A 16,223-nucleotide genomic window follows, 5' to 3' on the forward strand; every position below is an offset into this window, starting at 1 on the left:
ACCTAGTATTAATATCAATGAAACATGAAATTGTTTTTAGAGCTCGTTATATAAGGTCAGAACACAATGTAATTGTTGATGCTATTTCTCGTAAACAGTGGGACAGATTCCGAAAGGTAGCACCAAATGCCAGTCTAAATCCAGAACAACTGCCCGACCGATTTCTGTCGACGATATTGAGTCCGAAGCTGCTAGGTTATTAAATGACGCTTTAGCTGACAATACTCATTCGGCCTATTCTACGGGTCTGAAGCATTTTGAAGAGTTCCGTCAGCAGTATGGTCTGAGTAACACATGGCCACCATTGTTAAACGAAGTAGTTCATTTTATTGCTTATTTATCTTTACAACAATTGGCTTATGCATAAGTCAAACTTTATGTAACGAGAATAAGTTACATGTGTAAGATTAAAAATATCCCGGACGTTTCAAATAATTTTGTAATTTGGAAATTGCTTGATGGGTTAAAGCGCAAAAACGCTAAAGCTGACGTACGATTACCTATTACTCCGGACGTGCTTAAAACAATATTTTATTTTATGCTTACTGGTGAAATACTGGAAAATATCACACTGCAAACAAACAAATATCCTCTATATCACGCTTAGAGGTGGTGTGTTCAAACAAATTTGAGAGTAAACTGTTCGCCAGTGCTTATAGTCTAGCTTTCTTTGCTTTTTTTGCGCGTGGGTGAACTGGCAAAATCCAGTGGTAACTCGATAGGCGATATTTTGGCGTTTGAAGATGTTCAAATTTGTGAATCTCAGAGCTTTTTAATACTTCGCATACGGAAATCAAAGATTCATCAATTGCAGAAAGGTGTAACATTGAAAATAAGCAGTACTGGCTCGAATATATGTCCAGTTAAATCGCTGTTAGAATATTTAGAGGTTCGGCCTAGAATTTCGGGCCCACTTTTTTGTCACTTTGATGGAAAAGTTCTGACTAGATATCAATTTTCGGCAGTATTAAAAAAGTCTTTGGCATTAATGGGTCCAAATCAGGCACGATTCAAAGCCCATTCATTCAGGATAGGGGCGGCAAGCTCAGCAGCTTGCAATGGAATTCCGGTAGACACAATAAAGATGATTGGTCGCTGGAAGTCGGATGCGATCGAATCGTATTTGCGCGGACCAATTATGATAAATTCTGGCCAATTATGTCAACAAGTTTAATGCATAATGGTAATCAAGCTATATATGTTTCCCCTTATTGATAAATCGTGAAAACAATCATTCGGGTTTTTATTACATTTATTAGGAAAGACAGTTGTGAGGATAGTGGGGTCGTCTATTGTGAGAAATGCCTTTGTGTTCGCACGGAAACAACCCGGCGGAGCGAGGCTAGGCCTGGATGACAGTGTAATTATATGGTGGCAAGGATACGGGGGCTATGCCTTAGCGGTGTAACTAGGAAATTGAGAGTGTTACAGAAGGTATGGTCGGGACCTTACCCAAACGTCATAATCTTGCATTGCGGGGCTAATGACCTAGGTGCTTGCAAATTGTTTGACGTATTAAGATTGGTTGAAGAAGTTTCAAAATACATTTCAGACAACTTTCCTAAACCGAAAATAGTATGGTCCCAACTTTTACCTCGCGTCTCTTGGCGGTATTCAGGAAATAACAGAGCTATGGATAAAGCCAGGAGGCGCGTGAATACACATGGGGCAAGAATTGCTATTGCCAGTGGTGGGAGATATATTGTTCATCATGGGTTATCCTATCACGATATTTGCATGTACAGAAATGTTTTACTTCAAAAGGATGGTGTTCACCTGTCAGACATTGGAAATTGTCTATTTGTAAAAAATCTTAAAAATATGATTTGTAACATTCAGGCTAGTGTGGAAGATCAGTTTTAGTTGTGTTAATATTGATGTCATTTCTTGTTGTGAACTACCCATATTTGTAAACGCAAGTATAAGTTAAGTAATAAGAAAGTTAATATGTTAATTTTGGTAGATATATGTCGTCGTTTATAACAAAGAAAGTTAAAAATCAAATGACTCTGCATAAGGAGTTGTGTTTCGTGCTTTGTTTGCTATTAAATAGCTTTAGTTGAAAACAAACTGGTGTAAAGGCTCCGTTCATATTGGAAACTCGAATTTTTGCCAAAATTTCTGTTTGTATATTTGGCGGTGTTCGATTTCGGTTTTGCAGTTCCTGCTTACCTCATCGAACATGTGGCGGAATTCGAGTCTCCAATACCAAACTCATAATGATGACTGACTACCAGCGTCATTAGAACAATTGAACTTTTGCTTTGCTTAAATGGGACGCCATTATACAGCTATTTGTCTTGGCTCGGTATCCCGACGAAAACGGAGCCGTGGCCAGTCACATGCCAGAACTTAACTAACTTTATTTTGAAAAATTAAGTATATAAATCATAGATCTATTTAATTTGGCGTTTTTATTTGCTGCATAAATTGTTTTGTAAATGCTAATAAATGTTAAATGTTTTTACCTTGTCTTGTTACATTAAGGATAGCTCACATGACCAGTTATACGAGTTAATAAGTTACAACTGATCTATAGCTGAAATGAAATGTTTAATTTTGGACGTAAAAAGTCACATGTTCTTGATGGAGATTTTGATGTGATTTGCTGAGCCAGGATCGAACTTGAACTTGAGTCTAATATATTGGGTTATTTTCCGTTAAAGTTTGTTTTGGTACTCTGCAGGCATCAATAATAATTCTCCGTAAAAAGTAAAAAGAATTCAATCAAACTCAAATCCATTTTTATTACCAGGTGACAAATTGCTTGGTATTGAAAACGTTTACATTATTAACGGTCCGTATGTGAATTTCTCTCTTCCAACGGCTTTTATCATTGGGCTCCAATTTAAGTAGTACCGTCCAATATGAAAATATTATACTAAATATTGAAATATTTTGTAAAAATGCGAATCATTGAATGAATCAAAGAGATGAATAGACAAAGAATAAAATATTCCTTCGCATAATCCACATAAATTATGTAAACGAGGACTAATTTTCAAAAGTCATCAGATCTTCGTAACAGCAACAACTGTATCTGTAGCGACTCTAAATCGATTGGAAGATGACCTTAGTCCCAAAGTTATACCAAAAATAAAAAAAAAACAATGAATCAGCCGTTATACTCAATGCACCTTAAACAAACAACTGCCACCCTGACTAGGATACTGGTAGAAATAACAGTTAACTTTCTACAAAATGTTTAAGTACACGCACTCGTATGGTCATACTTACACCACGTCCTGAGAGACAGTCTTCAAGGCTTTGGTGGAATAGCAGCACTCCGGCAAGTTCAATGCCCTTGCACCGATTCTCTCCCAGGTATATATCAGAGGCTTTGGCATCAGGATAGATCTTCCTTAGCCGGTCCATATTGACGCCTATTGTCCAAGAATTTTCATTGCAGCTTACTGATATAGCCTCCTGGATCTTATGCACTTTAAATAGTAGTTTTAAAAATACGTCAGTTTCACTTTTTTTTAAATGTGACTTGTGTTTAACTACATATAATGTTAATTTTTAGAAATGGCCGGTGCATGAACTCACTTATAAGTGGGCATTTAAACATACACGACAATAATTGCAGAGTAATACTACATGTTAGACTTCATTTAATTCTTTACATTACTGTTACGGTTGATTATCAAAGAAACTAGTCTGATTGGAATAGAATATTTTGATTGTAGTCTACTGCATCAAACCTATAAGATTTACAGTGGTTACAATATAGACTTTCTATTTACAAAGTTTTTGAAAAAGGATAAAGAACACACGCGTAATGTTTACAGTACATGTGCTGAATGTACATAAAAGAGAAGAAATGGTACACGTTGCGTAGCTAATTATTGTACAAATGGTACCTACCTGTTTTAAAAAGTAGCCTAAGGATTGTTCTGCATGAATGAAAATATGCATGTTCGTCAATGGGTAGGTTAGACGGGTTGTCGCTGATTTTGAAATAAGGCCGTTGTTTCTTGATACATGCCAATAATTGATATACATTAGAACATTCCATTCATAACACTGCGTTATCATGCAATTTAAAAATTCTTGTCTGGCCGTATATCTTCGTTAACTTAACTCATAATGGGATTTTAACGGAAGTTAAGTGAGACAATATTGTTCAGTAAATATTGTCAGCGTGTTACCATGTACATACTTACATGGTGCAGCACTTGTAGAAATGTATGGTTTACTTGTTGTGGTTGAAGTGGACTGCGTAGATTCTAATATTCCTGTAAATAAATTTGAATTGGTTAATGAGCATATTTCCCCCATTTTGGTGACAATTCGAGTTATGGTAATACCAAATACACCGTCGATCTGCTTTTGGTTATTTCCTTTATTCATTTGAGCAAAGTTACAAGTCTGTTTGTTCTTGTGTTATCAAAGAAATCTTTCTAAAAGACCATTGCAATGCTTAGTATTTACGCAGGTCTGAAATACATTTTTACCCGTGTAGACCCAGTCAAATCATTTTTCTTGCTTGCGATTGTTATTAACCGTTGATAACAATCGCAAGCAAGAAAAATGGCTTGAGTAACATTGCTTAAGTTGTTGTGACATGCTGGTATTAAATGTCTCCACATACTTGGACTCAGTATTGTTTTATTTTCTTATTCTTTCGAAGTATGCAGTCAATTTAAGGTTTTTGCATAATATGCTAGATCGCAAAAAGGGTGTTACTCATTTTATTATCTTGCGGACAGAGTGAGTCAAACAGCTTTTGCTATTGTTTTACTTGGTTACATTCTGTGTTTCCCAAAGGATCATCTTGTAAATTTTATTTCCCATTGAGTTTCCAAAATGGATCTCTGCCACTGGCAGACATTTCCAACACCAGTCTCGCTCGGTGTCTAGTTCTTATACAGCTGTTTGCAGAGCCTCGATGGTTCCATCCAGGTCCTTTGTCAAAACTAATGCACGGAAGGATATATGATGACTTCTACTTTTAAGCTTGTGTCATGAACTGTTATGATATGACTGAAAAATAAGCTCAAACAAAGAATACCGGTATGATTGCTAACTATGGTTATATTAAAACCGACACCGACACCGAGGTCACTGACAAACAGCAAGTACAAAGAGTTTCCATTCGTCCTATAAACCGAAGTTAGATCCGACCGATTACCACATATTTTTCCACCAATACCTGTAATATAGATGTAAGTAAGTAAACGATGTTTTTAGTGCCCTCTTTTGCTGTTCCTTTTTTAGAATTAATGATGAGAAACTTCTCAATTTTTATAACGACGGATATTGTTTCCGTTAACAAAGTTACCTGTGATAAATGTAAAAAAAAATCAAATAGTTTTTTATGCGGACAAAAGTCTTATAATTTATTTATGCAAATCAATTCGGACCTTTTATTATTGATTAAAGGAGATTAATTTGAAACTTACCACTCACGTACGGGGATTGTCTAGAGATACCGTCCCGAACTTCTAGCCAGTCACAGACACAGCGAGTACAGTTTTCAATGTCAATATTCTACAATAAAATATCTTTATTGAAGATGTCTGTTCAAACTCAGGACATTGGAGACTATACATACTTCTAAAAATGTTATCCAAGATTTCATATAAATGTCATGACCGCATGCATATATTTCATTATTGATAACAAGATGTTTTATATTTGCATTATTATCGATATGCCTTTACGTGTTTTCCTCTCTTGTTATATTGTTTACAAATACAGATAAACAATCTTGAAAACAATGACATCAACTCTCAAAGGGACATTTATCAACAAATATTGAATGACAAGTTGTTCACTCTTAACATAATAGTTCTTTTATATAAGTAGTTTTACTTGTACTACTATAATTTGTTATTACAATCAAACTCTGTTAAGATTCCAGACTTTATATGAAACAAACCATTACATAAAGCAAAAGCTATAAATCTATAAGTTTACCCCAAAATGGAATTCAAATCTTTCCGACGGCCTTGTTGTGAACAATATGGAGCAGTTTAAGCTCGGTGTGTATACTGCACCTTGTGTTAGGCGCAAACGAAGTGAGCTCATATGGAAAGAGGGCAAGTCTATTGTTTTTCCACAAAAAGACTCCATATAGACTCCTCCTTTATTAAGAAGAAAAGTACGATAAAACAATTAATACGAAAACCACATTTTCTTTATAATACCTTAAAATCGTGTGTTATAACGGTATACTGTAAATCTCCATAGATCATCATCAAAAACAAAATCGTGTCTAACGTCATAATTGTAAGTCTCTATTTGTTTTAGCAAATCTAACTGTATAAAGGACGAGGCAGTATAAAAGACAGATCAGTATTTACCTTATGTACAAGACTATATTACGTACTGCACTGATAAAGAATTAATATAACGTATTTTGATACCTCCAGCGATTTCCTCGATATGTAAACTAAACCCCGGTAATACAGCACTGCTATCGCTTACGAATTTTAGCGTTACTGTATTTCCAAACGATCTGAAAACTCTTCCTACAGGACCTGATCCGCAAATCTTTCCGTCTGTTAGACCTGTAGTGAAGTACAAATATTGAATGGAGTAGTCTATCTATTTTTTCTTGAAATAAAATATTTTGTAATATTTCAAAAGATTATAAGAAATATATATTCCATTGAATAATGCCTTTGAGCGTATTTTTATTTACTACGATAGAAAAATTGCATATCCAGAGATCGAATGTAAAATAACTTAATTATAAATCTTTATATAAACAGTCGTTCAGTACGAATTTCGCTATGGTGTACTGGGCAAAATCTTAGGAAAGTTTTTATTGCCGAGGCAACCCGGATTCAATTCCCGACTGAGACATGTTTTTGTCTCGATTAAGCATTTTTAAGATAAATTTAGAAATAAACACTCATGTTCTAATGGTCATAAAAAAAATGCTTAATCGAGACAAAAACATCAATAATGACGTCGCTTATGTAAATGATAAAAAAATGGTTAAACTGTCGTTTGCATTATTCAAATTACACTGAAAAATGAAATAGTTGCCGTAATTTTACACTATTAAACTATGCAATACCAAAAAGGCATTAGGTCTACCTTAAATTTTCTTTTCCCGCTATATTGTTCCCGCTATATCATCCGTATTGTTCAACAACAATAAATCATTTATATATATGAGCCGTGCCATGAGAAAACCAACATAGTGGCTTTGCGACCAGCATGGATCCAGACCAGCCTGCGCATCCGCACAGTCTGGTCAGGATCCATGCTGTTCGCTAACAGTTTCTCCAATTCCAATAGGCTTTAAAAGCGAACAGCATGGAGCCTGACCAGACTGCGCGGATGCGCAGGCTGGTCTGGATCCATGCTGGTCGCAAACCCACTATGTTGATTTTCTCATGGCACGGCTCATATATTTATTTTATGTTTTCCAGTGAATTATAGAGTTTTCTCAGTGAAATAAAAGTGATAATCCACAGTTTTGAAACAGTAGATTATCAATTTTATTTTCACTGTTTTGCCGAACTAGTTCCGGTCCTCCGTCGCAATTGAAGTCAAATTGTATACCGGGCGTTATGAATACCGGGGACCATAATGACGATGACGTCGTTAAAATGACGTCATTTGTGTTATGCTTTCTGTTGATCTTTCCCGCGATTTTCGACATTTTTATAAATTACGCAACAAAAATAGAGTTTTACACATAAAATAAAAAGAAAATTTGCTTGTTTCAGTGTAATATCAATTTAATTTCACTCGTGAGCACCAAAAAAAGTCATTTTCACTCGTGGCTACGCCACTCGTGAAAATATCAGTTTTTGATGCTCACTTGTGAAATAAAATTGATATTTCACTGAAACAAACAAATATCCTCTATATATTTATTATAAACCTATATAAATTCTGTCAAAACTACGGCTTGTATATCATAAGTAATTATGAACAGGCAGAAAAAAATCCGTATTGTACCTTTTATATACTACTATTATATAATAGAGCAACTGCATCTAATGTCGACCCCCTTCATATATCGACCCCTCTCGAGTTTTCCTTCATATTTGCATAGTTTGTCACATGTAGTAAAATAGATTGTCAGGCAGTTTATGACGTTATCATGCCCCTTCGCGGAATTTGTTTATTGGCCAAGTTCTGCTGCCAGGAGAGATTTGAAAAAAATGGTCAAAAACGGAGGGTATGAAGTTTTTGACAATCTCATATTATCATTATTTTCTGTTTCTGAAGTTATTTTATGAAACGTACCTTGACAGCTCGATTCAAAATACGTTATTTTACGGTATGAACATATTGTTACGCTACATACGATAAAACTAAAGTGGAACTTTGTTATTGTGCGTCACTGAAATGTCATAACGTCACTTCTGCTTACGGACGTTAATTTCCCGCGCTTTCTGTACATACTCTACTATAAGAAAGAGTGCTACAAAGAAAGTATTTCTGTTTTCTTTATTTATTCTATTATTTGTAGAATACGGTATGCAAGAAAAATAATCTGTAAGAATAAAAAGCTTATATGTATACGATATGCAAGAAAAAATGTCAGTCATGTGTTTACGAATCGGATAGAAATATCCGTCCTTCGACCACCTGCTCATGGGCGGTAACTCGGCAAGCCTCGTTACCGCCCAATGCGCACCCTCGGGACGGATATTTTTATCCGATTCGTAAACACATGACAGATTATTATGCTTATGTTTTTAAGATATCATTCAAGAGCCTCACATGTATGCACATATTTATGTAAAAAGATCGACCTTAAAACTTTAAAACTATAATTTTTGGTGGGAACTGGCATGGTATCCCTGTAGACAAAATGCTTAATAGTTTACCTGGAATGACAGTTGCAGTTATATTCCCATCCATAATTTGAAGGTAGTCAAGACCACAACTTTCTGTGTGTACACTCTGTAAGCACAATTGCTTGGATCAAGTGACATTTCTAAAAACATTTAATTAAATACTAAATAAGAATATATGTCAACTTTAAACTAGTTAAAAATGCTGATATTGTGTAGCAGATATTTTCACTCACCTCGACCGTAAAGGTGAAGTGATTCGCCAGTCCAGTTGTGAGAATGAGTGTGCAGTTCATATTATTTGCATAATCGGCATTTTGAGTCGTTTTCAAGCGCATCATTCCATTCGGTATTGGTGTTAAATTGAACGTTTGTCCACACATAGTATCCATATTATCTGAAATAAATGCCAAATGAGTTAGTTACAACATGTTGGTACAATGAAAAACTATTCCTGTTTAGGGGATGCAGTTTTGTAGGATCACAACGCCTGCTGTCTAATACGCAAAAAGAACAGTTTGTTCAAATATTAGATAAATCTGGGGAAAATGTTATGTAGATTTTATCTGAAAAGTTATCAGAATGGGTGTTTTATGAACAAACTGGTTAAGTCATACGATACGATACGATATGGTTTTATTGCAATACAAGGCCTCCGGCCCAAAATACAAATAACATTACTTCAGATTTAAGGTAACATTATAAACAAACATACATTAAAACAATACTTCTAGGTAAATTTTGAATACATGTTATTACATTAAGCGCAATTTTGCTAACCTTTGTAATACAAAATATATGGCAAAACATTTTGATACAAAACATAGTAACATTTGATGATAGTGCAAGTTACAAGTTATTGTCTCTAAGTTCAAACGCACTGACCAAAAATCTTGCCAAAGAGAAAACACTATCAATTCTTTATAACGTCAGACATTATAGTTATATAGAGGATAATTGTTGGTTTCGGTGTAATATCACGTTTTAATTTCACCGAGTGGGCACCAAAAGTGATATTTTCACGAGTGGCGCAGCCACGAGTGAAAATAACAATTTTTGGTGTTCACGAGTGAAATTACCGTGATATTACATCGATACCAACAATTCTTCTGTTTATTTTATGTCTAAAAATCTACTTTTGTTGTGTTTATTTCAATAAAATGTCGAAATTTGCGGGAAACTTTATCAGGAAGCATCGCAAAGATGACGTCATTTTAACGACGTCATCGTCATATTGTTTCCGGCTTTCAGTACGCTCGGTAAACTTTTTGACGTTAATCCGGGTATCAGATTTGATAATTTTCACTGAGTGGCCAATGAGTTTATCAGGATATAATTCACCGTTATATTTCGATAAACCACCGAAAAACATAAAATAAAAACAAATGTTCACACAGAACTGCTGTAATCCATTCATTTCTAAAGTATCTAGCTCTCAATTCGTTTATACAGCGGACAAATAAGTAGGAAATGTAACTCATTTTCGATTGCATATGTATTCCGCTAAAGAGAATACTGACAAAATCTATAGTCTCTGTCAATTTTCATATGTCTCCCCTTTTCGATCATTAGGCTATGACTCGAACATCGAAAGTTTGATAACACACGCTTCTGTCTATAAGTTAGTGGGAGCGATAAATACGTTTCTGGATTTAAAGCACTTTTATACAATTTGTACTGTAATGATTTCGGTGACGTGTTAATGTCCGCCGATATAGATTGTGTTGCACAGTCCTTAAGACGGAGTGTGAATAGACTCATGAACAAGTTAATGTCACCAATTTCATTCGCGATCCAGGCAAAGCCAAATCCATACTGGAACAGAAGATATTTAACGTGTGTCGCCCATGTTGTACGACCAGCGTCATCTAGGCGTCGTAACATGATGTAACATTGCTTAGGGTATCTTCCTTCATGCATTCTAGTTAATTTCGTCCAGTATTTAATACATCGTGACATGTAGGTGACATGTAAAGGAAGTCTATCACACTCACGTAGCGCAAAAAAAAATAGCCACACTTTGGTTTAAACAAGCTATCCTTTTACAGAAACGAATATGGATCTGCTCCACTTTTAAACACAGTTGATAACCCAATACTTCCGCTGAATACGTTAAGATGGGCTTCACCACGGAATCAAATAATTTGAAAGCATCCGCATTATCAAAGTACCCAAAAAGCTTTTGGTATTGAAAAATTGTATTCATAGCCTTATTAGCTTGTAGTGAAAGGATTTCCTGTGTTTTAGACCACGATAACTTTGGTGTAAAAAACGTTCCCAGATATTTGTATATACTAACAACTTCAATGGTTTGTCCCTTAAAAGTCCACTTTTCACAATACCTCGACGGAATACCATAATTTTAGACTTATCTAGGTTCAGTTTCATTCCAGTCTCATCACAGAAGTCACTAACAATATTTAATTGGGTCTGTAATTTAATAACGGCCTCTGCTACTGTCGACACGTCATCCGCGAACATCAGCGCATACAATTCTGCAATGTCACTTGTAATAAAAATACCACTTCCACATTTTAGTTTCATATACTCAATCAAGTCGTTTATGAACAAAGAAAAAATAATAGCAGAACTGACACAACCTTGTTTCGTTCCAATTTCACACTGGAAGAAACCTGTTAGACCGTCCTTAAGTTTTATACAAGATTTTAACTGTTTATACATAGACTTGAAGACTGAAAGAAATTTACTGTTGTTATTTATACCTTTCCGCACAAGGCTATTCCACAGTTGTACGTGGATGCAATTATCAAAAGCCTTCATATAATCGATAAAGAAGACATACACACGACCATTTCGTTTAGAAAGATATTTTTGTATAACTGCTTGTAGGCTGAAAATGTTGTCTGTGGTTGAGTAACCACTTCTAAACCCAGCTTGTGCTTCGTCAATCACTGCGTTGCTCTTTGCCCAAAATGTTAAACGATTACTAAGAACTTTCATAAATAATTTACTCAAACTGTTTACAACTGAGATGGCTCTATAATTGTTCGGGTCGGTTTTTGAGCCTTTTTTGTGTATCGGTGTGATTATACTTTCACACCACTCCGGTGGAATATTGCCAGTAGAAAGTACTTTATCAAATAATTTGTTTAGATACGGTAAGACAATGTTAATAGTGTTTTTATACATTTCGATACACGTTCCGTCTATACCGGCTGCAGGCTGCACGCTCATTATGTAACGAATGTAAACCTTTAAGTATTTCATCATCATTTATTTCCATGTCCAATAGCTCAATATCACGTACATGATTCACGCCTTCAAAAATATTTTTTCCACCTATGTTGCTTTCTTCATTTGAGTTTACAAATAACTTCTTAAAATAATTAAACCATTCTTCACTTGAAATGTTCTCAGAGTCGCACTCACATGCATTCTTATTAGCCTTCTTGATGTGCTTCCAAAATTCATTTGGTTTATTCCGACTTTCAATAAGTTCATTTCGCCGTTTCCGCTCTTGAGTCAATCGTTTTGCTCGACACATGTTTTTAAACACGTTTCTCGCGTTTAAGTAATCGCGCAAATCACCATGGGAATTAGTTGTTCTAAATCTTCTAAGTTTATTATACTTCAAGTATTTCGCATTTGTACAGTCAGCATCCCACCATTCTGGCTGGGTCAGTTCACTATAGTTATCATTTACAGTACGATGCCTCGTTTTCATACACTTTCCAGCAGTTTGGTATAGAGATACGAATTCTTTTTGACTATCTATGACGTTTTCGTCACTCACATTTTCTGAGAAACTTGTAAATACCCTATTAAATTCTGTCAAAAAAGCATTTTTCAGAGATTCACGCCATCTGCACGGCGAATATGTTAATAGGTTGCCCTTTTTTGTGTTCAATACATTGGTTCCGAGCAGTTTTTCAAAGCCAAGCTGTAAAACACAGGTAACTGGGAAGTGGTCAGAAATGTCAAGGTCGCCAACATGAAAATCTGTAATTATGTCAAATAACTCGGAGGATGCTAAGAAATAGTCAACTACACTTTTACCATTGTTCGCAGTACATGTATAATTTCCATCGCTATCGCTGTATCTACCATTAAGTATATGTATGTCCTTTGTACAACATCACTCAATTAATGACAAACCGAAATTATTATATTCAGTGTCACGACTATTTCTAGGCAAACAGAATGTGTCACCTGGGTAATCTATTTCTTCATTAAATATAAAGTCTATATTGTCTAACGGTATATAATCTAAGAAGTCTTTAACTCTTGCATTAAGATCGCCCGCAATAATGAACGATATATCCCCGAGGTCTGACTGTACTAAAGAAAGTTTATCATTTAGCAATTCAATACCATTACTATTTTCTTCGTCATAAATCGTGGATTTTTCTGGTGCTATATATGTAAAACATAACACTATATCTTTCTGCAATTTGCTGAAACGTTTTTCTATCAGAAGCAAAATACATTCCTTAAACTCGCTATAGATACGTTTTATCAGACCTGATTCTACGAGCCAATCTTTAATAAAAACATTAACTCCTCCCGAGCCACGTTTACCGCTTTTAACTTTTCTTGGACAATCGAAGTTTTTATATCCCGGCAGTAACCCGCTAAATTCATCAATATTGGTTTGCCATGATTCACAAATTCCTATTATTTCGAAGCAATTACAATAGTTTACAAATTCTGCATCATCTCGATACTTTCCTAACCCTCTAATATTTATAGAACACAAGTTTAAACACGAGTTGTATTTTGGGCGTTGGCCAGACCCTTATTTGTCAATTAACACTGGGGCTTTTTCTCTTTGTCAAAGGTGTACTTCCGACCGTCAACTACCAGGAAGTCATGTTTAAAATAAGCTTGTTTCTCATTTTTAAGGCATTCCTTGAAAAAAGGAAACAGTTCGCTACGTGCTTTTGATACGCGTTTCGGCAGGTCTTCTCCAGTTCGAAAAGGCAATTCTACGCCATTTTTCCGTTTATTTCGGAATACAGGTAGGATATGGTCCTTGACTTTCAAGTTAGAGCATGTAACTAGGATTGGTTTTGGGGACGTTTTGCCAGCTAGCCGATATGCACATTCAAAAGAAATTTCATCATCGCTTATATCCAGATGCTCCTTCACGTTTCTCACGACTTCGCTTTCCGTTGTCATTAAATTTTCGTTCTCAACTTCATTAATATTGAAAAATTTAAGATTTCGTTTTTTACTTTGTTTTTCTAGACGCTCTTGTTTTTTCACGGTAGCCGATAATTTATCCTCGACGGTAGATAGTTTAGAAGTTAACGATTCTACGTTATTAGTCAGTTTCTCATTTTGATCTTTTAATTTTTTTATTATCTTTCTTCAATTCATTTACCAATCGTTCAAGAGAATCAAACTTTTTATTCATGCGCTAAACATCTCGCCGTATTTCAAGAAGTAGAGACGTAGTATATGTTGAAACAGTTTCCTGGTCCAGTTCTGAGTCAGCATAGTCGGATTCCTGTTCGAATATAACAGCCTCGTCTGTATGTTCTGGTGGTCCCCTTAACTGAGACCTATATTCTTCCATACCGTCATTTGTGCGTAACCATGAGCTTAACGACGGTTGACTACATGGCAAATTAACAACAAATTGTTAAAATCAACAATTATTTATCAGAACCTACGAATGTTTCGTGTGGAGTTTCTCAAGATTGTATCTTAGGCCCCCTCCTTTTTCTTGGTTATATGTATGATATGCCGACCTACCTTGCTCCATCCTGTAAGCTTATATTGTATGTGGATGGCATCACAATGCTCCCGATGTTGTGTCAAATCACTTAGAACTTGTTATGGAATCTTGTTCGTACTAAATGATCATTACATTTAGGTAAACAGAATATATGCTATTCAGGTCGTCAAGAAAATTACGCAAGATAAACTTATTTACTATTGAATATTTATCCATTTTAAAGGTCCAATACTAAGGAAAGTGATCATTTTAATTTCTTTTAAAAAAGCACAGAAACTATTTCACTTTATTGGAAAATGAAAGTTGGTATGTAGAAATTCGAAATAAATCGCAGTATATGTACAATTATTTTTCTATAAAGTATGAAGAAAGTTAAAAAGACCTGGGGGGTCATTCTGTCGATTCATTGAAATTTCAACATAATACACATACATTTCTTTGAGTTCCAAAGACCTTCTGTAAATTTTGACCTGCCAATCTTCATTGTTTAGTGTCTTGCAGAAGTCTATGCACTGGCTATGAAAAAAATTGCCAACTCACTTTCCCTTAGTAATGGACCTTTAACATATAAGCCATTTGTTGACAGCATTATTAAAAAGGAAAACTCCAGCGTAAATCTTTTATACAGAAATTTCCAGTACTTTAGAGTAAACACAAAAAAATGACTTTAGCGTCTGCCCTTGATCAGAGCCAACTAAATTATTCTTGTTCATCTTGGTATTGCGGTCTGAATAAGACTACATGCTTTTCAGGCTAAACAGAATAACAATAACTTACTTATTAATTTGATACTTGTATCTTTAAATTGTGCAAATGGTCTTATAATTGAATAAATCTATCTATCTACCTCATTTTAAACTTCGCTGATTTTATACAGAGGATTAACCACACCTGCTACTTGATTTCTCCGTCCTTATATGGAAAACAAAACTATATATTTACTTAAATGCATAATGCCTAATACCATATGAACAACTAGACAAATTCTGTGACTTTAGAGTGTTGAGAGCTAATGAACTAATAAATGAAGCAATTGGTGTGAATACTCTCGAATATATAAAAATTCCAGACCATTCGGTTCTAACGTGGAAAATGAACATCAAATCGTGTCCACATGGAACTAATACAAAAGAAAACAAGTACAAAAACTCAACATGCACAACATATGAACGAACAAATATTCCAGATGCCTTCATGAACGAGAAAGATATTCATGAGAAATTACTAGAACAGATACAGTATCTTGAAGGCCATCAAAATAAACAGACATGCATTGATAGATCATATAATGACTTTGTTGATATACTGAAAACCCAGATGGATAAACATTTAAATCCTAAAAAGATTAATGTCAATTCGGTTGGAAATAACAAGAAGCGCCGGATAAAGAAACCATGGTGGAATGCTAACCTTAGCGATTTATGGACGGATATGTGTGCAAAAGAAAAGACTTGGACAAAATGTGTTGATAGAGAAAGGAGACAAAGACTCAGGAAAGAGTATATTCAGTCCCGAAAAACATTCGACAGAAATGTACAGCGGAGAAAGCGAGAATACTGGAAACAAACACAAGAACAGCTTTTAGAAACATGTAAAATAAAAATTAAGGACAGTTTTGGAAAACAATCGGAAAGATTGGTGTTGGTTCTGAAAGAACAAATAAAATTCCGATGGAAATTAAACAGTGTGATGGAAGTATAAGCACGTCACAACAAGAGGTACTTGAAAAGTGGAAACAGTCATTCAAAAATCTA

At 35.1% G+C, this 16,223-nt stretch overlaps 1 protein-coding gene across 2 annotated transcripts in view; it reads right to left on the reverse strand.

Moving 5' to 3' along the window:
* Positions 1 to 16,223, reverse strand: part of LOC123552005 (CUB and zona pellucida-like domain-containing protein 1) — a 33,569-nt gene that overhangs the window by 5,289 nt on the left and 12,057 nt on the right. For both annotated transcript variants that reach the window (XM_053541592.1, XM_053541591.1), the window contains 8 exons: positions 9,005 to 9,165; positions 8,802 to 8,877; positions 6,372 to 6,515; positions 5,923 to 6,089; positions 5,406 to 5,493; positions 5,015 to 5,155; positions 4,167 to 4,238; positions 3,238 to 3,440 (listed from right to left, as the gene is read on the reverse strand). In XM_053541592.1, the coding sequence (XP_053397567.1) occupies positions 3,238 to 3,440; positions 4,167 to 4,238; positions 5,015 to 5,155; positions 5,406 to 5,493; positions 5,923 to 6,089; positions 6,372 to 6,515; positions 8,802 to 8,877; positions 9,005 to 9,165 (1,052 nt within the window). The remainder of the gene's footprint in view (positions 1 to 3,237; positions 3,441 to 4,166; positions 4,239 to 5,014; positions 5,156 to 5,405; positions 5,494 to 5,922; positions 6,090 to 6,371; positions 6,516 to 8,801; positions 8,878 to 9,004; positions 9,166 to 16,223) is intronic.

The sequence above is a fragment of the Mercenaria mercenaria genome, chromosome 4 (assembly GCF_021730395.1).
Source record: "Mercenaria mercenaria strain notata chromosome 4, MADL_Memer_1, whole genome shotgun sequence".
Classification (NCBI taxonomy): Eukaryota; Metazoa; Mollusca; class Bivalvia; order Venerida; family Veneridae; genus Mercenaria; species Mercenaria mercenaria.